Source organism: Gorilla gorilla, chromosome 18 (assembly GCF_029281585.2).
Source record: "Gorilla gorilla gorilla isolate KB3781 chromosome 18, NHGRI_mGorGor1-v2.1_pri, whole genome shotgun sequence".
Classification (NCBI taxonomy): Eukaryota; Metazoa; Chordata; class Mammalia; order Primates; family Hominidae; genus Gorilla; species Gorilla gorilla.
Window position 1 is genome coordinate 19864502 of NC_073242.2, and position 25004 is coordinate 19889505.

Here is a 25004-nt window from a genome sequence, read left to right on the forward strand (position 1 = left end):
TTCTGTTTTTCCCAGATGAAAATTCCTTTGTTAGTACAGACTGTAATGAACTCTACAAATACCACACTCTGCGAGAACATTTTGGGTTCTAAGCTTCTTTTAACAGGGTATTGATCAGAATTTTTCCATGTGTCTTTACTGCATACAGAAAATGGAAACAAGTGACTTATTAGCCATAACCACAGGAAATGCTTTATTAATATTATTTCAATATGAAAGAAACATTTACACACGGTCACTTTTTTCCCATATGCATTCTTCATACAGTGGAAGGAGAATGAGGACAGACCTGCTCAGAATAGCAAATAACCCCCAAGTCATCTGCAAAGTGAAAATTTAGCTTGGAAATTCCCCATGTTACAAACAGAATAGGAACATTTGCACAAGTTGCATGCTTGCATTGCTTTTCCCTATTTTGAATCACAAATTGGTGATTTGCCATGACATCATGCATTTAAAAAGACAAAAATTCTCATAGCTACCCTGCATGGTAGGAAAATGCTGGTCAACTGGACTCATGTTCAAGTCCTGGCTCCCGTGCTGCCATGTTGAACCACTCCAGGAAATTCAAACTCATCTAGGTCAAGAGTCAGAAAACTTCTTTTATGTTTATGCATGGAAAGGGGACATTTATATTAAAAGAATTGGGGTTATATATTTCAAAGCTGTAAGAGGCTTTGGGGACCATGTAGTCCAGCCCACTGCCCTGTGCAGGAATCCTGCATCACAATCTTCGTGGCTGTGCTCAGCCTTGGCCTGCACATATATACGTCAGAGGACTCTCTGTTTAACAAAGCAATGAAAATGTAGAGCCATAATGGCCATAGTAACAGTAAGCCTTGGGTGTCAGAGGAAAGGGATAGCTAATACCATCTGTACTTCCTGGAAATGGCTGACACTGTTGGCTGCTCCATCAGTTACAAGGGCTTTTAGCTGCATGTAATGTAATACTTAAATAATAATGACTAAATAAGAAAAACAGTTATCTAATGTGACTAAAAAATATAGCATAAAACAATCCCCGGGCTACTTCAGTGGCTCAAGGATGTAATTAAGGAGTCAGGTTTGTTTCATCTTTCTACTCCACCTTATCAGCTTGTTGGTCTTTCATACTTAGGAAGAGAGACAGCATGCTCTTATGTCACTATCCTTTTAACAAGAAGGAAAAGCCCCCAGAGAACTTCCCCTTATATGCAAAGGTCTAGAAATCGATCACGTGGCAACCCCTAGCTGCAAGGGAAGCTGGAAAGTGAATATCTTGCTTGTTTTGTCTCCATAGCGGAAAACAGGAAAAGGTGAAGGTGTATTGAAAATGACTCCAACTGTGCCAGCAGTTCCTATTAATTCCTCACTTCTTTCTTTATAACAGAACTTTTTTGTTGTTGTTGTTTAAGAATGTGATTCAGGGTAGGATGAATCATTTCCAGTCCCAAGGGATGAATTATGATTGGACTAAGAAATTTAATTCCTCTTGACAGCTTGGGAATGGGGTGCAGTTCTGGTCAATGAGATGTGAGATGTCTCTCAGAAGTCTGGAGAGTTTCTGAGTGACTTATCCTCTATCTTAGGAAGGATGCCCACTTCTTCTTTTTCAGAATTTGAACAATTTTGTTTGAAGTTCTGATGCTTGGAGTTACTATTGCCTTGTTCAACTTTGAAAGGATAAATGTGAAGGAAAACTGGAAAGAAAAAAACAGCGCATATCCATCTGAACTCTGGAATTTCCTACCTCTGTACCTTTTGTTATGCATTACTATTATCTTTGGTTTACAAAAAAAAAGCAGATCCTGAGGCAAAGAACGAATAATCCCCTTGTTAAAGGGTGCAATATTAGGGAACATGTATGACAGACAGAGAGAATGAAGCAGGGAAGGCGGAAAGAGCCAGTATGAGAAAACATTATTAAGTTTGCTGTTCCTTAGTGTGACTGTCCTCCAAGAATGGATATAAACTGAATCTTAAGTCAGTGCATTATAGGAGAAAGGAGGATGATTTATCCATTAACTTCCATCTCCCATTAAGCAAAGATTTGCCTATGGTTTGTTAATTGTCTAAATTTCTGGGTTTTCCATGGATGGGTAGCAACTCTGTTCCCATACTGTCCAACAGCTTGGTGTTACCAGGGAAACACTGGGAGGGAGATGAGAAACATATGATGCGGGTGGAGTGATAAATTGAGGTACAGTCAGATTATGCCTAATTCTGATGGAATCTCAGTGGTGGCTAGAATGAGTTGGATGATACAGTGTCTGATACAGTCTACCCATTGCATCACAAGATCCTCTCTTTACCTCTACTTTGGAAAACAAGATGCCCTTATTTCTTCCTTGAGAAGAAGAGTACAAGTCTGATCCAATTACAGAGTCCCTATCAAGATGGTCATTGGCAAAACTCTCTGAGATGACTCAAGGCAAGAAGCCTAGTGAAACAAACTGAACTAGGTTAGGAGCTCATAATTCATATCCATCCTCTTCAACCTCTGCTACTATGCTAGGTTTCTGTCATCCTGACCAGCACTTGAGCATGTCTGGCTGAATGCAGGGAACCTGGAATTTCATGCCTGAGAAGACTGAGCTCTTGTTACCTTGCCCTTGTTGGGGCCACAGTTCCTGAAACTAACAGATTTCTGTGCTCACAGGGCATGGAAACACCAAAAGATTCCCCAGTGAATTCTTCCTGCCCCAGCTTTGCAGTGGCATCTGTAGTCTTTTATGTACTCAGAATCAACTAACCTCATCAGTGCTGTAACTAACTCCTTTCCTTGGCTGCTGATCCAGCGGCATGAAGAAGCTAACACACTGAGAAGATCAGAAGTGGCACATAAGAAATATCTAATTATATATATATATATATATAACAGATGTTGGCAAGGCTACGCAGAAAAGAGAACACTTATATACTGTGGGTGGGAATGCAAATGAGTTCAGCCACTTCAGCAATTAGAAGATTTCTCAAAGAACTTAAAACAGAATTACCATTCTACTCAGCAATCCCATTAGTGGGCGTGTATCCCAAGGAAAATAAATTGTTCTACCAAAGAGATACATGCATGTGTATATTCATCACAGCACTATTCACAATAGCAAAGACATGGAATCAACCTACGTGCCCATTAATGTTGGACTGGATAAAGAAAATGTGGTACCTTTACACCATGGAATATTATGCAGCCATAAAAAGGAATGAAATCATGTCCTTTGCAGCAACATGCATGCAGCTGGAGGCCATCGTCCTAAGCAAATTAATGCAGAGGCAGAAAACAAAATATGGCATGTTCTCACTTATAAGTAGAAGGTAAGAATTGGATGCTCCTGGACATAAAGATGGCAACAATAGACACTGGGGGAAGGGCGGGAGGGGACAAGGGCTGAAACACTACCTATTGGGTACTATGCTCAGTACCTGAGTGATGGGACCACTCATACCCCAAACCTCTGCACTGTGTAATGTACCCATGTAACCAACCTGCACGTGTATCCCCTGAATCTAAAATAAAAAATTGAAATTATGAAAAGTTTCTATTACAATAGAAAATACCTATTTTTATGTCATTTTGAGTTGGATTTTATTTTTACTAGCAATCTAAAGCATCCTCACTAATATGTCAGAAGAAGTAACTGCTAAGGCTAAGATCTGACAGACTAGCAGAAATTAAAATGGACAAAGATGATGGGCAAGCGTGTTTCAGGCAAAAGGAAAAACATGTACAAAAGTCTGTAAGAGAATAAAAATGTGAAGCATTTGGGGAATTTAAAGTGGTTCAGAATGGCCAAAATTAAGACTATTAAAAAAATTTATTGTTAAGGCTTTCTATAAAATGCTGCAAACGTGCACAGGAGAGGTTAGTGCCTTTGAGAAACCATCATTGAAAGAAACATTGTGTCACTCAAAGAATGGCTGGAGTTGCCTTGCCTTTGAAGAATGAAATAACATCTGCTTATATCCCCAACTGTATCTCATGCTATTGAACTAAGACTTCCTCAGGATTTTCTTAAATCCTATGGTGGCTTATGTTCATATCTACAGCTCTCATTTCCATTACTGTTAAGTGTATTTGTCTCTTGTTTTCTGTGATGTGCTCTTCTCTCTTCTCTCCATCATTCAAAATATCCAACAGCCTGGTGTGGTGGCTCATGCTTATAATCCCAGCACCTTGGGAGGCCGAGGTGGGCGGATCACTTGAGGCCAGGAGCTTGAGACAGCCTGGCCAACATGGCGAAACCTGTTCTCTACTAAAAACACAAAAATTTACTGGACATGGTGGTGCACACCTGTAGTCCCAGCTCCTTGGGAGGCTGAGGCATGAGAATCGCTTGAACCCGGGACGCGGAGGTTGCAGTGAACTGAGATTGTGCCACTGCACTCCAGCCTGGGTGACAGAGTGAGACTCTGTCTCCAAAAAGAAAAAAAAAAAAAGAAGCAACAAAGCTACTTTATCTTGTCTCTCCAAATGCCGGTCAGCCAAGTCAAGGTCTATTGAATATATTTATTTTTGTGGGTAGAGGTCATAAAAGAGGTTAAATTGTAGCACATACAGTGGCTTCAGATGAACTAGTAGGTATTTTTATTCTAAGGTTCTTCTGCCAGACCTGCCAGGATATGGGGATGAATGGCATTGACTAACATTACTCCTCAAATTTCCTCCCCTATAGTTATGATATTATCCCTCACTTTCCAAGAATCTCCACACATCCTCACTACGTCTCTTACCAAGCAGCTTCCAAATTCTTCCTGCATTGTTATGCAGAGATATTCAGTTTTCCATCTATGTCTCCTGAGCCTTCCAAACATTCAGGATCATCCTTCCACAACCAAAATTGCTCCTCAAGGTGGCTTTGCTAAACAAATACATCCCACTTCCCTAAGAATCTCAACTTTTAATTTAAGAATTGTTTTCTCTACACTTCATTTGGGAAAGAAGGTGAGAAGTTTCTCAGAGGAGCTGGTTATCTTGAGCTATGTCTTGAAGATTAAGTTGCAGTTGACCAGACAGAGAGGTGAAGAGAGAATATTCTTGAACATAGACTTTGGTGCATGAGAGTGGTGAATATCCATCCCCTCTGTCTCACTCCTCCTCCCTCGGAACATCTTTTAACCTTCACCAAATCATTTGAACCAGTGGATGAAAGCGGGAACCCTGTGGACCTAGTCTGAAAGGTTACCAGCCCAGAGGCCACCAGCCATTGTCTCTAATGAGAACACAGAGGAAAGTTCCTTCAAGCTGTGTATGTACCCACTCTAGGAGGTCAATAAAGTGAGATGCATTGAACATTTCTTTTCACTTCTGGCCAGCCTCCTACAATGTAGAGGTTAAGTGTGCAGGCTTTGGAGCTAAGCTGTTTAAATATTTACTCACCCCATTTAGTCACCATGGGATCTTGGGCCAGTCACTAAACTCCTCTGTGCCTAGGTTTCCTAATCAGTAACATGTGGATAATGGCAACACATATGGTTGTTCTGAAGATTAAATAAGTCACGTGTATGTCAATTGCTTAGAACCATGTTTGGCACAAGCTAAGCCCTTATTAAATACTAGCTCTTGATATAAATCCTTACCTAGGTTCATTGACAATGCTGGTGGCTCGTGGTATCTCATGTGTCACCCATGAAAATCAACTCTGGCTCAGGCCACTTCTTTTATGGCACAAGTTTTTATAATGGAACATGGTTTTGATGCCATCAATTCAGTTAATGGACATGGCTTACCTAACTCAAACATCGATTGCATACAATGGAAATAAAACTGGGAACAAAAATGTGGCTATGAGAAGAAAAGTTACCTCACACATTGCAGAGGAACACCCAGCTGCCTTAGGGAGCTGTTGTCTGGCTGCTAGGGACATGTTTTTTTTTTTTTGTTTTTGTTTTTTTTGAGATGGAGTCTCGCTCTGTCGCCCAGGCTGGAGTGCAGTGGCGCGCTCTCTGCTTACTGCAAGCTCCGCCTCCCGGGTTCACGCCATTTTCCTGCCTCAGCCTCCTGAGTAGCTGGGACTACAGGCGCCCGCCACCACGCCCGTCTGATTTCTTTATGTATTTTTAGTAGAGACAGGGTTTCACCTTGTTAGCCAGGATGGTCTCGATCTCCTGACCTCGTGATCCATCTGCCTCCGCCTCCCAAAGTGCTGGGATTACAGGCGTGAGCCACCGTGCCCGGCCATGTTCTTTTGCTTCCCTTTGGTTGCTGCTAATTGTGCTGCTCATGGAAGCTTCGACATATACTGATGCCTGGGTCTTACCTCCATGAATTCTGATGCAACTGGTTTGCACTGTAGCCTGGACTTTGGAATTTTTTTAAAAGTCTCCAGGTGATTCTAATTGCAGCCAAAGTTAAGAACCACTGTTTTTTCTTTTCTTTCTTTGTTTTTCTTTTTTTTTTAATACCCACATCCAGATCACACTCCAAACAAATTAAATCAGAATCACTCTGGTTGAGGCCTGAGCATCAGCATGTTAAAGAGCTCTCCTGGAGATTTAATGTGCAGCCAGGGTTGACAGCCACCACTCTCAACGCTCATTTATTTGGATCTAATCCTAAGTGCTGTTAAGGATTTGCTCAGTGAGGTCTAGGTTCATTTTTGTTAATTTTATAGCTTGCAATGACAAAATAAACACATCTACTTTAAAAAAAGAAAACCTTGTGATTGAAATTTTTGCCAAAACCCCTCACAATTTTGGCTTTGCAAATCTGATATTCTTCAGTTCCCTGAAATAATTTTATTTATTTGTTTATTTTTTTGAGACAGGGTCTCACTCTGTCACCCAGGCTGGAGTGCAGTGGCACAATCTTGGCTCACTGCAACCTCTGCCTCCCCTGAAACTATTGTATGTAATTATAATGTGATTTTTAATAATGTGAGATGTCTTAAGATCACAAAGCTCACGTTGGTGAGAGTGGACTGCTGTAATTTTTTTTTTTTCAGAACTTACTGTTTTCCTAGCAAAATTATTTCTGGAATTGCATTTGAAGAACCACTTTTCTTTAACTCTTTGCTTACATTTTTTTGCTTGGCCAGGCCAGAGAAGGGAGGGTCCTGATTAGTTTAAGTCATTTAGCTTATCCTATCCTTATCCTATCCTTGTGGGTGTAGGGATTGGTTCTAAGATGAGTGCACGGACGCTTTCTGGCCAGTGAAAACTGAACTCAAGTTCAACTGTTGGGGAAGAGAAGCTTTTATCTCAGTGTGATGTGGAGCTGAGAAGGTGTGAGATCTGGGGCTGTTGAAAGACAACAGTCTGTGGGAGAGTGAAACTACACACACAGGAGGGCTGGAGAGTTGTTGTTCATCCTATCTTGATGACTTGGAAAAATTCTGGAACCAACAAGGCCAGACAGCTCTCCAATTTTTCTCTTACCTGAGTCAATGAATTCTCCTTCTGTAAAAGCCATGTCAATTTGAACTGGAGCTTTTACTTAATTACTATGAAGAGTCTAACAGATAGAGCAGAACAGAGGAGAGCATTTAAATAGCATAGTTGAGCTTTTCAAAGTAATTTCTTTCCTACTTCTTCATGTGGTCCTTGCAGCAAAGAGTCAGTGTGGCAGAGCACTGGACAGTATGCTTCCTGAGGACAGGACATGAGGATGCTTTGGTCGATGTCTTCCTCACCTGGCAGGCACTCAGTTCATAACTGTTGAGAGGATGAGTGAACTCATTTTTATGATATGAATTCAGCCTTTCTCAGGACCTCCCCACCCCTTTATCCTAAATGATTCACAAGCCATTCCTTGAATCAATCTGCCGTTTCCTGCTATTTCTGAGCTTTTGCCTGAGTTATTCCTTCCACCTAGAATGCTTTCTCTGCTTCCTCTGCCTCCCATATTCTCATCCATCCTTAAAACCCAGGATAAATGCATCTCCTTTATGAAGCTTACTTTGATTTCCACCGGTCTGATAGAATGGCTTTTCTCCCTCTCTAAACTCCTGTGGGGAAGGAGATAAAGACTCAGACAGACCTGGGTTGGAATCTCTCCATTGTGTCACTTCCAGTCTGTGTGACCTTGGGCAAGTCATTTAACTACTCTAAGCCCAACTATATAATGTTGGGATAAAAAATACTCCCAACTTCTTACGCACATTGTGGAGAACAGATGAAATACAGAGTACAAATTTTCTGTGGGTTGTAGCGCAAAGAAGACAGCAATTCTTAGAGGTACTACTGTTACCCCTGTTTCACAGGCGAGGCATTCTGTGATTAAATAACCCATGCCTAAGGTCAAAGGACTCTTCATTCACTTGTTCCTTTACAAGTCAATATTTATTGAGCCCCTACTATGTGCCAAGCACTGTGGGTGCTAGGAGACAGTGGTGAACAAGACAGATGAAATTCCTGCATTCATATTTATGAAGGAAAGTAGTTCTGACATAAAGAGATAAGAGATAATGTGTGATAAATGTTACACGGGGGAAGTTTAGGGTATTATGGGGAGGGAATATCAAGATGTTGGAACTTGGCCATAAGACTTCCCTGAGTTATGATAATTAAATTGATATGAGAAGAACATAAGCCTTCTTCGCCCTGTCACATAGAAGTCAGGTTTGGCCAGGTGTGGTGGCTCATGCCTGTAATCCCAGAATTTTGGGAGGCTGAGGCAGAAGGATTGCTTGTGCTCAGGAGTTTGAGACCAGCCTGGGCAACATAGAGAGACCCCTGTCTCTACAAAAATAAAAATAAAAATGTCAGCCTAGAGGGGTGGTGCACGTGTGTTGTCTTAGCTACTTGGGATGCCAAGGTGGGAGGTTCACTTGAGCCCGGAAATTTGAGGCTGCAGTGAGCTAGAATCACCCCACTGCACTCTAGCATGGAGACATCTGAGGCTTCTGGCTTGGGCAGCCTGGCACCCTCTTTGCAGATCTCCAGGGGCATGTAGCCCCCTTCCCATCAAGCTGGGGACTGGGGGAAGAGGATGATTTTCTTCATGACTCTGGCTGGTCTATCCTAGCCCTCCTTATTAGCGCCGCCAGTCATTCTATCATTCTCCTTCACGTGTCTCTCCTCTCCAGCCAGACTTCCGATGATATTTCATTGTTCTCTGAAATTACCTCCATGAAATTTTAAATAAAAATGAGAAATGGGCTCTTACAGCTTCTACAATGGCTCCATGCAATTTTTCCTTCCCCCCGCCCCGGCCCACAATCAACAAAGTAAACACAGCCCCTGCTCACGGACCAGTTTTCCCTAGAGGCTTTTGATAGAGGATGCGAGACGGAGGCTTGCACACAGGCAGCACACAGACTGTCGTCAGACAGCAGTTAAAACTCTGGGAATTTCACATTAAAATCCATATTTCTGACTTCTGAAAAAAGATCAGAAATGGCAGCACCATCCCCTCATCTTCTCACAGCAATATTTGGATTTAGCTGAGGGGCAGCTGTCTCCTGTAGATGAGGAATGCAACCTGCCATTCACCACAGACCCCACTTCTCCCTATTGATCCCCAGCCCAGTCTGCTTAAGTCATTTTCCAAGTTTGCTTGGTCTCTGAAGGCACTCAAGCTCGCACTGAATTTTAATTTGGATTTAAAGTGGATCTGGCACATTGTAAGTGGTGGATTGAGTAGTTATTATTAATAGTAGTAATGGTAATAATATTCAAAGAGTACAGTTCCAAGGCTGGATAAACAGGATATAGGACTTTCTTGCATAGCAGTCACATAAGAATACTGATAACCAAGCATTCGTAACAACACCCTCCCTCCTTTCTAATCAGCACTCCTACATTAGAACGTTTCTTAGTAAATTGCACAAAATTCCTATCCGTAATAGAAACAGTGCATGTTGCAGCTAGGTGATTATTATTATTTACTATCACCCGTAATTATACATAATTTCAATAATTGCCCAAACACAGACTACATGAATAAATATTCCTTAGGAAAACACAAATTAATGAAAAGAGAATCCAAGCTGGCAGTGAGATCTGTAGGATCCTGAGGGCACTTTCTCTTTTAAGTGAGGCCAAAGTGACAAGCACAGAGGGGATCACCGGGAACACGGGCTTGCCAGGCATTTGGATCTTCTTGGGAATGGATTCAGGACAGTGAGTATCTCTGGCTCAGTCTGTAACAATTTCTTTCTCCATCAATGACAAAGAATAATAGTTTAGCTGACCTGAATTTGCATTCTACTAAACTGGTGAGTGTCCTTCTGTTCCAGTGATCTTTCTTTCTTTCCTTTCTTCATTCAACAGTGATTGAGTAGCTATCATGTACTGTGGACATTGTCCTGGGTGCTAGTGACACTGCAGGGTGCAAGACAGCCACGGAAACTGACTCGTTGGAGTTTACAGCATAGCATCCTTCTCCTCTTGGCTCTTGGAGTATGTGATCCAGTCTGTTATTCCACACGTACTTGCTGATCACCTACTCTATGCCAGTCAGGGATCCAGATGTTGAGTAGTCTGCAGTAATCAAGCCAGATAAAGTCTTCCTCTCTTGGAGTTCACATATTAGAGGGAGAGGACTCATAAATACACAATTAAAGCAAGAGAATTACAGCCAGTAACAAGTGCTATGATGAAAACCTGGATTTGGGGCTGGGTGCTGTGGTTCACGTCTGTAATCCCAGCACTTTGGGAGGCCAAGGCAGGCGGATTACCTGACGTCAGGAGTTCGAGACTAGCCCGGCCAACATGGTGAAACCTTGTCTGTACTAAAAATACAAAAGTTAGCTGGGCATGGTGGTGTGTGCCTGTAATCCCAGCTACTCAGGAGACTGAGGCAGGAGAATCACTTGAAACTGGGAGGTGGAGGTTGCAGTGAGCCAAGATTGTGCCACTGCACTCCAGACTTGGTGACAGAGTGAGCGAGACTCCGTCTCCAAAAAAAAGAAAGAAAGAAAAAGAAAAAAAACCTGGGTTTGAATCCAAGCTTTGCCAGTGTCATATGTTCTTGAACATTTCACTGCTTTACATCTCAGAGTCTTAGTTTTCTCATCTGTAACTTGGGGGCAAAGACAGCACCTGCCTCTCAGGATCGAAGAAAGGAGTAAATGAAATATCGCATATAAAATACTTGACAATGCCCAGCACATATTAGGCACTCAATAAATATGTATTTTTAAAAGAGCGGGAGATCTGCATCCTACTGGTGCTTCCAAGGTCAACTCAAGGCTTACCTCCTCCTTGAAGCGTTCAGTTACCTCCCCCACCTCCTTCATGTCCTCCACCACACACAGTGCCTTCGCTCTTCTAGAACCAAGCTGAGTACTGCTGATTTATTTTACCTGCTAATTATCTGTCTCGCCAAACCTGACTAAGCTCCTTTAACTCTTTTGCAACCCCACTCCCATGCACCTAACACCCTACTGAGCCCTTGGTAGGCGCTCAATACAGGTTTATTGATTGACAACATGTACCTGAGTTGACTTTCTTTGTCTTGATACCTAGTCATCTTCTGTAGATAATGTAAAGGGGAGATGTGTGCGTTGTGGTGTTGGGATCAAATTAGGAACCCCCTCACTGCTACAGGGAGGTTGGCACTCATGTGAGTAAGGCTATTAGGACTATAGTCCCCAGATTTACAAAGGCTGAATGCAGTAGATAACCCCCTCCTTTCTTGCATGAAGGAGAAATAAAGGATAATCGCAGGGCTTTCTTCAGCTCCATTTGTGTGTGTGAGGAGCGTTACACTGGCAGTAATTACAGAAAGGAAAGGAAATGGAATAAGTACCAAAGGATGAATTAGTTGTACTTGACCTAATTAAAATCCTGTAGAAAGAATTCTTCTCTTATTTGCAAAGGTGATCTAACATAACCTTGAAGCCATTGTATTAACCACTGTACTTTTCATTTTAACGGGAACAAATGGCAGAAAGATCACTTGGGAAAGGCAACCTTTCACTCGCCTTTCAGAAATTAAATGACCCTGATTTCTGAACCACTTCCTCTCAATGAAATTAAATTGCATTGAACCCGGTCAGTTAACAAGGGGAAGTTAATCAAGCCAGAGGAGGAGTTCACCCAACTGATTCTCTGGCAGGAGGACTTTGGGAAGCTTTTGGAAAAGGAAAAACAAACAAACAGAGAAAAGAGGCTTGGACCTTTGGTCAAAGTGGGCTGAATTTGATTTTTTGCTTTGTTTGAACACACACACATACACACGGCGGGGGGGAGGGGGGGGGAGAGAGAGAGAGAGAGAGAGAGAAACATAGTTGCTCCAGTGGTCTGGATATAACAACCACCACCATGATAATGATCAGTTGTGTATTTCGGATTGTACTAAGCCCTTTGTACAGGTTATCTCATTCATTCTTACAACTATTCATACAAGCTGCTATTATTCTCCCCATTTTGCATATAAGAAAATTGAGGCTCAGAGATGTCAAGTACTGGCTGACGTCACATATCTTAACCAAATGACAGAGCTGGAGCCAGAATCCAGGTTGGCCAGATTCTGAAACCACTGTGGTATATTTTCAACCAAATTAGATGGGTGCTTGCCCACAGTCTCATTCATCACAATTCTGTGGATCTTTTGTTCCAACTAGGCTATGTCACTGATAGGAATGTTTTTCTCAAAATGCCAGTGGCCCTTTAATCAATGTGGGAGGTGCCTTTGTGGCATATAGGGTTATGGTTTCATAATGGTGAAACTTTTGTAACTTGCACTTAGTGGCTGTTCATTATGACTATTGTTCAGTATAAATTGGTAGGTGCATGAGAAATGCCATAGGTAAGGTCTTAACAGATAATGTGACTCTAGTCCTCATGGACTGATAATAGATTTTCCATCCAAATACGGGGAATGGAGCTACCAGTTGAGGTAGCTAAGGAGAGAAAAAGTATAGTGTAGTCGTTATGAGTGCACACCTCGGGTTCTGATTGCCTCAGCAATCCTGGGATGTACCACTTTGTAGTTTTGCAACTTTGAGTAAATTATGTGAGATCTCTGTGACTCTATGTCTTCATCTTCAGAATGGAAAGGATTACAGTACCTACCGTGTAAGTGTGTTGGGAAGATTAAATGACAGAATTATACAATTAGCATACAGTTAGTGCCTAGTGAATGTTAGTTCTTAAGATTCAAAATTTGGTCCCTGGTCATCGAAAAACCTGAGCTTCTGGAAGAAGACAGAAGTGGTCAGTTCCCTGGAAGCTGGTTACCAAGAGAGACCTGTTCAGAGATGAACTGGGTTTGAACAGATGGAGGAAAAGGAAACTAACAGCTAGGAAATGGAAGGGTCCATAGGATTTGCTGTGTTCTCAGCAAAAGTCTCAGGTAGGTGTCCAGGGACAGAACCCTTGCTAGGTAAACCTAGGTAAGACAGAGGGAGTGAATGCAACTCAGGAGAATCCCTCCATATTTTCATCCTTCAGTCCATTTATTCTTCCGTCTTTCTGTTCTTCTGTCCTTCCACCCTTCCATTCATCCATCCACCCATCCTTTCCTTCCTTTCCTTCTAGAGTCTGCCATCCTTCTAGACTTCCACTCATGCTTCTATCCTTCTGTGTTTCTGTCCCTTTTGTAATTTCATCTGTTCACCCATCCATACCTTGTAATCACCTATTCTTTTATCCTTGGTATATCTTAGTGGTGAAAAAGGTAGAATGTGGACATGGAAAGTCTGGGTTGAAATCCTATGTCATTTACTACCTGTGTGGCTTTGGGCAAATGTTTTAACCTCTTCAAACTCCAGTTTCCCCGTTTATAAATTGGGACTGTCTCCTGAAGGCAAAGGAGAATCACTGGAGAGTTCTGAGCAAGGGAGTAACACAAGTGTATTTGTGCTTCCCCCCCCCCCCCGCACTTTCATTTTTTTAATACAAACAATCCCATAGCATTTATTCCCATCTTGTAATAACATAAGGGTAATCAAAATGATATGAATAAATGTTCATATTGGACAAAGGACATCTCAAAACAAACTGTATCCTTCTCAACAGTTTCTCACTTCATTGATCATTTCTAGTTGGAGACACTTTGTAGCAGAGGAATATTATCTCCTTTTAGTATGATCCAACCCAGTTGTTTTCTTGACTTTGTTTTAGAATGAATCTCTTCTGCATCATCTAATACAAGATTCGTATACTTATCAAAACCAATGATACAGCCTTCTATCCACATATTCACTTGCTCATAGAGCCACACCTGAATCCATGATCTATTTTGTAAGTATCTGAAGATGACGTTGGTGGGCAGTACCATAACCCTCTGCACTCTCTGGCCCTGGCCATGGTACGCCGTGGTGGAATTTTACAAAGAGCACAGCTACACGCTGCCTCTGAGAGCAACTTCTGGAATTTTTTTTCCCCATTTTCTCTGTCTGCTGTGGAGAGGATAGAGTGAAAGGGGCAAGACCAACAAGAGGAAGGTCCGTTTGAAGGTGTTGCAAATAATTGAGGCAAAAGATGATGTGAACACAACCAAGTCATGAGAGCTGTCACCTATCATGGGCTTAGGAGGTGTCAGGCTCAGTGCTACATGCTTTGCCCAAGTCATTTCACTGAATCCTCCTAATGACCCTAAGAGTTAGACACTATTTTTTATTTCCATTTCACAGATGGGGAGAAGGAGGCTTAGAGAGTTTAACGAGCTTGCTAGGATCATGTATCTGCTAAGTAGCTGAGCTTGGGATCAACCATAGATCATTTGACTCTGACATGCACCCTGCAGCTCTAGGCTGCTCCCTGTGCAAGGATGGTGAGGATGTCCTTGTGAGGTTGTGGAATAGGGACCACTTGCAAGAGATGCTGCTGACATCAAAGGAGTAAGAGGACTTGACCCCAGCTGATTGTGGGAAGCATGAATGCTGGTAAGCTGACTCTCTGGGAGGGGATGGGAAATGGGGAAGCCTTGGTTTGTAGTGTTTTCCAATTTAGATGGTATAAGTACTTCCCCTATGGCTGATTTCAAGTTACTAGCATGATACAACCAAATGGGAGTTGGGAAGAGACAGCGGGAAGTACAGAAGAGCTAAGGATGACTCGGGAGTCTTCAGCTTGTGGCTGAGTACAGGTAGGCGTGGTTAACAGTTACAGGGACTTTCTAATTTTCCTTGGGTCAGACGCAGCTTTAAGAATTCCCTGAAAACTGGAAAACTGTTTCCCCAGAAAATTTCTTATTGTCACAAAATTCTGAAAACACTTCAAGGTTTTCATGGTTATACCAGAGCCCTTATGCTTCATAAAAAAAAATCCTAGTGATATTTAAAAAATAAGTCAACAATAAGGATACATTTAGCTCACACATCTGTGGCTTGGCTGGGGATTGGCTGATCAGGCTAGGCTGGTTGCAGGGGCGCCACTCCAGGTGTGGGTCATTCTCTGTCTGGGATCAGAAGGCTAGCTCAAGCTTGGGCACACAGCAATGGCAGAAACACAAGATGGTAAATGGAAACATTCAAGGCCTCTTAAACCCAGCCCTTGACTTTGGGTTTGGACGTGTGACTTCTTTTGGCTAATGGAATTAGGTGAAAGCAGCGTGGTACAGAAACACAAGATAGTAAGTGGAAACATTCAAGGCTTGTAGCTGGTACCATGCTGCTTTCACCTAATTCCACTAGCTAAAGGAAGTCACATGTTCAAATCTGATCGGAAGTCACATGTTCAAATCTGAAGTCAAAAGGTGCAGAAATCCATTCTGTCCTTTTAGTGAAAAGGACTGAAAGTCACATGGCAAAGAACATGGATGCAAGGAGGTGTGGGGGAAATTGAGGCCAGTGAAACAATCTTTCCCAGGGATGTCTGTCCAGGTGAGCAGAACATACCCTTTCCCTGAGGGAAATAGTCAGGCCTCAGGATTTTCAGCCCAAGCTTTGCCTTTAACCTTTACCCAACCTCTTTTGATCCTTTACCTTGGTGAGGACCTACAGGCTTGGGCCTCCTTCCTTTCCTCCTCTGCAATTGGGAAGACTGGCTTTGTCCCACCATTCAGAGACACAAGCATGACATCATCTCTCCTTTGCCACTTTGACAAGCCAAGCGACCTTCTCCCTACCAGTTTTTTGAGAAAGCAAGCAAACCCTTCAAAAAGGTGCTGCAAATGCAACTTTCCCTGATACATCTTAAAATTAGTGCCTTTTTTATTTTTACAAGTAGGTCTTGTTTATACCACACACACGACAACAACAAAAAAGAAAGATAATTAGACATACACACTGCAATCAAGCATATTGGGTTCATTGGAATCATTAAACTTAATTACTTTCACTTGTTATTCCTGGGGCCATAATATCAGTATTAAATGCCAATGGAATCTGCAGTATGTTTGATTTAGCTAAAACAAGGACTTGGTAATTTACTGCCTCTTTGAGAGATTTTTATCAAAGTGAGGAATATGCTGAGTACCTCCACTTGGTTCTCATGGGGACTACTGCAAAACTCCTTTGCTGAGAGACTGGAGTGTTGTCTTTATGCAACCTGTCTCAGTGCTCTGAGAGAGGCTCTTCTTAAGATTCCTGCCTGTCTCCGGGCAGAATTAACCACAAATGCTAACCACAGGCACTAAGCCCTTACATTGGGCATATCTTCCTTAATCCTCACAATTACCTCAGTTTTGCAGAAAAGGAAACTGAGGTCCCCAGAGGTTAAGTAACTTGCCTGAGGTCACACAGCATGTAAGAGGCAGGTCCAGGATCTTTGCCAATGGAGAAGTATTCTGAGTCCAGCATGGATGCTATCCCTCTGTTTGCAATTCCCCAAATCTTGGTGTTAGCTTCTCCTTTCGACCTTTCTTTCATTTCTTTTTGATTAGCCTTATGAATGAACTCTCTTAACCTCAAATTCTGATAAAAGCCAAGATTCGTTCATGTTTTCATTGTGCCTGCCATTGTACTGGGGTTCTAAATAATTCATCTCACATAATCCTCCCAATAACCCTATGCTATAGCACATGTTCATTATATGTGGTTGTTATTATTACTGTGATTACCTATCGACATATCTATGTGTCATCCAGCCTGGGCAACAGAGCGAGACTCCAAGTCAAAATATATATATATATATGTATATATATATATATATATATATATATATATATACATATATATATATGTGTATGTGTGTGTGTGACTGATGTTAGCACCTGTGTCAGTTAGGCAGTGAGGAGTGTGTTCCTCTGCAGGTAAAAGCTGATCACAGCAGTTTCACCCAATCTTTAGTTGCTTATTTATTTATTTATTTTCTTACATCATGTCAAATATAGAGTGGCAGCATGAGCTGTTATGGCTGTTCATGATGACATTATAAATGCAGGCTCCTTCCATTTTCAGCTCATTCATCTTTAGAGGTTGGCTTTTTTTTTTTTTTATGGTTGCATAAAGGCTGCTTTACCTCCAGGCATTGCATGTGTCTTCAAGACAGGAAAAAGGAGAAAGGTGGAGGGCAGGAGGCAAACTCCTCTTCTGTACTATTATTTGTGCAAGATCTCCCTCCCTGAAGTCTATTACCAACATCTGACTGCGTAGAAGTGCCTTGTGGCCACTCCTTGCTCAAGGGAGTCTGGGAAGGACATTTTTTTCAGCTGCGTACGTGAGTGCCATGAACAAAAAGAAGGCTCTTATGGTAAAGAAAAGAGGAGAATGAATATGGCAGAAAGAACTAGCCTTGTCTGGGAGAGCATCTGCGGAGGACCACATCAACAAGCCTCGCTAATTGAAGGCAGGTCAAAGGATTTGAGGTGTTTCCCCTTGAAAAGCTTCATTTCACTTTGTATTATTTCCTTTAACACCCACACAACCTTTTGAGGAAATTGGTCCACTTTCATTCTTAGGTGCTCTCAAAGAACATTTCCCCAGCCAGTTTCAGCCAGAACGAGGAAGAGGTAGGGGCTGTCTCTGCCCAGGAAAGACCTGAACAGGGCTCATGTCTTCCCCAGCTAACAGGGATGGCAGGCTGGTGAGAGCCATTTGGACTGGGAATTGGGATGGAGGATGGGTGGAGATTTAATTATGCAATTATCTAGGCTTGGAGTCAGACCTCTCAACATGCTCCTAATTAATTGATCAGATGCACCACCTGCTGACCCTCTCTCCTCTACAGGCTCCCAGAATGCACCAGGATGGAGGAGGTAGCACAGAGTCTGCTCATGCTTGGGGAATTGGGGAGTTCCCCATTAAATGAGTGTGCAGTCAATTAACATATGAGCCCCGGGACCCTCTGAGCATGCCTAGTAATGATCAATTAGAGCCAGTAGATGAGGGCTGTGAGGAAGAGGGAGCTGTCTTAGCTTGTTGATTATGTGTGTTAGAAGGGCAGTGGGTAGACAGTGGTAATTTCCAATAGCCATTTCCAGCACAGATAAATTCTATGTTCCAGGGAGGAATGGAGTAGGAAAACAGCAGTAGCAAGTGTCCTGTCCTGCCAACTCAATAATGATAACTGACATGTGACTGTGAGGATTTTTTTTTAATTTTTAAAGAATGTTTAATTATAAGAATTATGTACAATAATAATGTGTCATCGCATTTCATAAGTGATTGCTGTGAATGGGACACTGTGCTCAGTGCTCTGCTTACATATCTCACCGAGTGCTTATGATAGCTTATAAGAAAGTTAACACCCTGTAGTTCAGATAAGGCTTGGAAAGGTGATGGGATTTGCTCAAGTCACACAACTAGGAAGTAGAAGAGCAAGAATTTGAACTTAGTTTTGTCTGGATGCAGAGCCTGTCCCTTTAAACACTAATCATTCTATCCCTAACTCATGTCATTTTAGGAAAATTGGATAATGCTAAAACATATAAAGAAAGTAATCATCCATAATCCCAGTGCTGAGGGACAGTGCTTACAAGATATACTAATCTTTACCTCCCACAATCTTCTTAGCTTCCAGACCCATTTTCATTTCCTTTCATCCACCTCACTGCCTTTCACTTTTACCAGAGCTGTTTAAACCAAGGGTAAATAGCTGACTCATGGTGGGCCAGTTACATCTGTCTCTCTCCGATTTAAAATAGGGTCACAGAGACTGAGTCAGTTAGGTGGGGGAAGGTAGGGTTGCTGAACTGCAAAGGAGTGCGACCCATTGAGAGGGGTCCCAATGTGGAGTTGCCAGTGGAGTTTCCGTGATGGATATTGTGTAAGTGGATGTGTAAGCAAGGAAGCAGGTCTGCAATGAGAGGAAGAGGAAGCAGTTAGGATGAGAGGCAGATTTAACAGAACATGTGGTTCTGAAAAAGAGTGAGGTGAGAGAACACCCAAAAGATTATAGGTCTTTGAGATCAGCTTGTGCTCTCTACAGTTGTGTCCATAGAACCAATCCTCTTTTAATTTAAGCTTCCTTGAGTGAGTTTCTCTTCTTGATAACCAAATGATCCCTGATCAAAGTACAACTACTGTTAACATACTGGAACGTTTTATTCTAGGCTTTTTTCCTTCTCCCCTCTTTCCTTCCTTTCATTCTTGTTTATAACCTTGGATGCAGAGAGCTGAATCTCTCATGCTTCTCATCACAGCACACCATTGCCACTGGTCTACGCAATGCCTTCTCATTTTATTTATCTCTACCCCATTCACTCCCAGTCCCTATTCCTAAACCCCTTCCCCATAGGCATCCACTCAAATGCTTTTGACATATATCCCTAATGCATGTTTACTTCTAAAATATGCAGTGCTGTTTTCTCCATGTATGTGATTTTGATATACTTACTTGGTGGTGTGTGATCAGTATCATTCATTTCCTTCCTTTTTTTGTAATTAACACAATATTTTAAAGTTCTATTTCACTTTTTTTTAACTTAATACTATCGAGACAGGTAGGATTGCCGGTTTCCTGTTTTGATGTGGTTTAGCAAAAAAGAACAAAAGCCCCTTACTCAAGCTGTAGCTTACCTAACTTTCATCAGCAACAAAAGACCCAAGAAAGGAGATCAAGACCATCCTGGCTAACACAGTGAAACCTCGTCTCTACTGAAAATACAAAAAAAAAAATTAGCCGGGCATGGTGGCGAGCACCTGTAGTCCCAGCTACTTGGGAGTCTGAGGCAGAGAATGGCAGGAACCCAGGAGACGGAGCTTGCAGTGAGATGAGATTGTGCCACTGCACTCCAGCCTGGGTGACAGAGCGAGACTCCATCTCAAAAAAAAAAAAAGACCCAACAAGCTATGAACCACAAGATCCTGCTTTCGGGGCCTATGGACTTCCCTGGGGCCCGCATGTGCGGTTAGACTTAAACTTCAACTTGTAATTACCCCACCCTCATTTTAATGATAAAACTCACATGAAGGGGTGGAGATGTAAAATGCTAATGTCACATGTGATGTATGAAGAAGCATGTAAAGCCACTGTGCAGGTGCTAGAGAAAGCCTCCTACGCATGCCCTGACAAAACCTTCCCTATAGAAAGGCCCTATAAAACTCACCCATATACTACCCTCGGGGAAAAACTCACCCTTTCCCTTTTGCAGTACTGACTCCCCTTGTGCACAAGCTAAAATAAAGCTTTCTCTTTCTCTTTGCTGCTCTGTCTGGTGACCTCCCTTGATTTCTATCCTGGAAGACTGCAAGGACCCCTGCAGGATGCTGATGACACTATATAATGAGAGGAAATTTTATTTATTTCAAGTCCAGATACCTAGCTTTCCAACACACACCTTTCTTTTAGAAACTCGTATTGGAGAATAGCTTTAAAAATACCCAATGTTGTGAGGTAGTCTTTTCCTTGAGCCATAAAAGAGACTTCTCTTAACTTTTTCTTCCCAGTTTTACTGAAGAAGATGATGGATTGAATTGACAGGATTCTGAGTCTGAGATTGACTGAATTCTCCTTTGCTCTGCTGCCCAGATGGAGAGCTGGCTATTTGGTGCGGATTTTAGGAGCTAAGTGACATGGCAGACTTTACCCTAGTATAGGAGTTCAGAGACAAGACTGGTGGATATGTTAATTATGACTCTTTTGATTGAAACAATAGAAACCTAAATGAAGTTAGCTTAAGCAAAAAAAAAAAAAAAAGAAAAAAAAGAAAAAATGACATTTACTGACTCATGTACCTTGATAGTCCATGGTGGAACAAGTGTCAAGAGTGGTGATATCCAAGGCTGAAAATGAACTGAAAGGGAATTGGGTACCTGTTTCTCTCCATCTCTTGGCTCTACTTTCTCTGTGTTGATTGCATTCTATAGTAAATTCTCCCCAAAGAGATGCAGGAAAGACCATGGGAAGCTTCAGGCTTACACTCTGTCTCCTTAGCAACCCCAGCAAACAGACAGCACTTCTTCCCCAATTCCAGCCACAGCCCCAAATTTGTCTCGATTAAGTTGGAATGGATCCCATGCCTTTCACTGAACCAGTCAGTATCATGGGCTTGCCTATGCCTGGGTCATGTGAATAGGCCTGTCTCCATCTGAGCATGTGGATGGAGAGCAAAAAGGATACAAGGGTTCTATTACAAGGTAAAAAGGAAATGGATGATGGGCAGACAATAACCAATAGATCTACACCAGCAGGGGCCAGGGACAATGCAAGAAAGTCCTTCAAGTGTCTATCTAGGGAGTTGGGAGAATAGAGACAAGACGTAACAGGTTCAAGCAGGTAAGCAGGGGGACCTCAACGTATATTAGTTACCATCCAGTACTGAGCCTGCCTGGGGAGTCCAAAGCCATCTTAAAGGTCAGGGTAAAAAGGAACCAGAAACTAGAGAATAAAGTGCAGTCTTTAGGATCAAACAGTGCTGGATTCAAATCCAATACCACTGCTTCCTCACTGTTGGACTCAGGAAATCTCCTTTATCTTGTAAGTTTCATTTCCCCCAATTGTAAAGTGGAGATTTCTATGTAAATACAAAACAGAGGTATAAAAACATGTAGTGCCTGGCCCACACGGACCCTCAGCTATTATGGTGATTTGCCTTTCCAATCACACCATTTATCACAATGTGTCTAAACTGTATATTTATACATGTATGCCCCTCATTCTATTGTGAGTACTTTAAAAGCTGTAGATAATTCATCTCCCTCTTGTTCATACTTAAAACATAGTACATGTTCAAGAAATATTAATTAGATCAACAAATTTTGTTCATTGGAGGTCTGGCTCGGCATGAATTCAGTGAGTGGCTAATGATAGAAATGACACAGAGAACACAATTCCTTGAGAAATTCCATCTTAATCTTGACCAGAGTGTCATATCTTCATGGTAATCCAAATCTACATCCTACCCTGAACACACCTAAATGCCAAGTCCCTGAGGGCATTAACCAGTCCTTGACGTGTACATACAGAAAGGTCAGCTAATAGTGAAACCAGGGAGGGTGTAGATGTGAGTAACAGCATAAGCGGTATTTTATGAGCACACATATAGAGAGGAGGACTCTGTAAATTTAGCATGGCAAGATTTTAATAAATGAGGCCACTGGGATGTGTGGGCTTTATATATCATGCCCCGTATTTATATTCCTGTCAACTTTCTTCACTGAAGCACTATATTTATTACAGTCCATTTCACCATTTCTCACGAGACAGATGCTGTATCATGTCAAACAAAAATAAGTGAGGTGGGGATGGGTCTGAAATAATGAAAAGGCTAGCAGAATATTTGGAGCAGAGGGCATGGAGGTGATTTGTGCTTGGCAAAACCATTCTCCTATTTCGCTCGAGCAAGTAAAAAAAATGTGAGGCTGGGAGTCCTGCTCTGTGTTGCTAGAAAAGTCACTCCAACCCCCACCTTCCAGTGTGGACCCAGAAAATGAGGGTGTAGTTTAATGTGTCAACTTGACCACTTTAAGGAATATCCAGATAACTAGTAGAACATTATTTCTGGGTGTGTCTGTGAGGTTACATTTGAATCAGTAGATAGAGTGAAGGAGATCACCCTTATTAATGTGGATAGGCCTTATCCCATCTGTGGAGGGCCCAATAAAACAAACAGGTAGAAGAAAGGCAAATTCATTCTCTCTTTTGGAGCTGGGGGATCCATCTTCTTTTGCTTTTGGACATCAGAGCTTTTGGTCCACAGGTTTTCAGACTCCGAGACTTACACCAGTGGGCTTCCAGGTTCTCAGGCCTTTGAACTTAGACTGAATTATACCACCAGCTTGCCTGGTTCTCCAGTTTGCAGATGGCAGATCGTGGAACTTCTTTGACTCCATAATTGTGTGAACCAATCCCATAATAAATTCTTGCTTATGTATCTGTCTATAAGATACATATTTATTATATATCCATTGGTTCTGTTTCTCTGGAGAGCCCTGACTAATGCGCCCTCTGATAAGCTGAGAAAATTAAGGGTGCTCTCACTTCCCAACATGCTTACAACATTTTGCACCCAATTTCAGGACATTCCTGAAGCCCGGCTGGTCCAGCTTGAATCAGGTTATTGTCCTCCATATCATCAACTGTGGCCAACAGGCAAAGTCAAATTATAACTTGGTTTCTCTGATTACGGCCATATTAAGACGATGGAGATTGGAGTGATGGTGGAAAAGTTTTTAGGATTAAAAGAAAGGGCTTTTGCTGGGAGGATAATACCCTAGGCATCAAATGTAAAGTGGTTTTGGTCAATGTCATTCTTCAGCTATTACTCTCTCTCTTTTCCTGGCTCTTAAAAACGTCTTCTTATCATGGCTTCCAAGGTGTGTTGTGATTTGACCTCCCCATCAACTTCTGCACCCATACAGATATGCCTGTCCCACTGCTCAATTTGTTCTCTTAAGTTCTAAACGACCTGCAGGTCCATAGACTTGTCATTGTCTCTCAAGCCTCTGGGCCTTCGTACATTATTGTCTCCCAGCCAGAAACACCTTTCTTCCTATCTTAACCCGCTGATTCTCAAAATAGCTAATGGATTGTCTCGTTCAGAAAGCTTTCCCTGATCTTCCTCCCCCATCTCGACTTTCTCTACCAAGATGAGAAGTTGTTAGCTTTTCCTAAAGCATCTTGCATCTTGCTCATATTCTGTCTCTCCTCTCTCCTCTCTCTCTCATACACACACACACACACACACACACACACACACACACACACACACCCCGTACCTCCTTTGCATTGTAATTGCCTGTCTACTTGTCTGTCCTTCCTATTAGACTGTGAGCTTTTTGACGTCAAAGACTATCTTATATCTCTGTATCTTCGACACCTAACCCAGTACTCAACACATAAGAGCTCAATAATTGTTAGATGAAGGAAAGGTCTCCAGAGCTGAGCCCCTCACAGATCACAGGGGAAGGTTTGAAATGAGAATTCAGAAGTAGGCACCTAATGATGCAGGAATTATAGCCTTGTAATATTTAGTGGAAAATTTTCAACAAGAGCTTCTTTGGTTTCTAATTAGGGGAATTATGTTAATGAACCACCTTGCAAAATCCCTGATAATCATGTTCCAAATTTACCCCACTGGGTCTCATTTAGATGTAAAGGATAACAGAAACACTGTGGTAATGAAGATAATTTCTGGCCTCAATTAGCACGTGCTGCCCTTATTGCACCCTGAGGATCTCCTATCAGCTGGACACAAAGAGCCAAGTCAGCAAACCGCAGCCTTGGGGCTTTTCCAAGTTCACTGTTACCTTCCATTGCACATTGGCTAAGTCTTCCCACTCAGCCTCACTATGTATTTAGCAATCATCTTTATGGTACTGACATTAAAGTCAAATATTGATTCTTTGACTGCATCTCAACAAATGTTCACTGAGTGATCCTATTGTCTGGGAAGATAGGAATAGAGTCATATAGAGGTGTCAGACATGGGCTTTGGCCTGCAAGGAGTTGGCACATGAAATATTAGCCAGAAATGAATGATGATAGGTACTGATGTTCAAATTTATTTATTCATTCTGTCTGTCTGTCATATAGGAGGCATCTATGTTAATCTGTTTAGTTTTAGTAAAATGTTCCTATTGTCTCTCAACCACGGTTGCTTAATTCAAAGTGGTCATTGTACTTTCTCAGGAAATGATGAAGAGGGCCAGTCTCTCTCTCCAAGTGTGGCATTGTAAGATGTATAACTCAGGAGCTGTCACATTGAGAAAGAAGTGACAGATAAAAAGAAGCTAAGATGAAGATGGAGGGAGAGTCTGTCCTAGTTCTCCTTGTTCTTGAGGCCAGAGTGTCTCTGCCCCTTATGAGGTCTGATT

At 42.0% G+C, this 25004-nt stretch overlaps 1 protein-coding gene and 1 long non-coding RNA gene across 2 annotated transcripts in view; both read right to left on the reverse strand.

Annotated features, from left to right (window-relative positions):
- LOC129527584 (uncharacterized) overlaps positions 1 to 25004 on the reverse strand; it is a 40524-nt gene that overhangs the window by 9985 nt on the left and 5535 nt on the right. The gene's annotated exons all lie outside the window — the stretch shown is intronic.
- Positions 13904 to 17216, reverse strand: LOC109025001 (small nuclear ribonucleoprotein E-like). Its single transcript, XM_055366715.2, has 2 exons — positions 17125 to 17216; positions 13904 to 14183 (listed from the first exon to the last, which is right to left on the reverse strand). The coding sequence occupies exons 1-2, from the start codon at positions 17214 to 17216 to the stop codon at positions 13904 to 13906; spliced, it is 372 nt and encodes a 123-aa protein (XP_055222690.2).

Bases quoted from the DNA above. Each gene is read 5' to 3' on its own strand.
- LOC109025001 (XM_055366715.2), bottom strand. From the start codon at position 17,216: ATGAATGAGCTGAAAATGGAAGGAGCCTGCATTTATAATGTCATCATG. The intron at 14,184-17,124 runs GTAAGAAAATAA...GTAAAATTCCAC, and splicing joins CACTCTATATTTGACATGAT to CACGGCGTACCATGGCCAGG.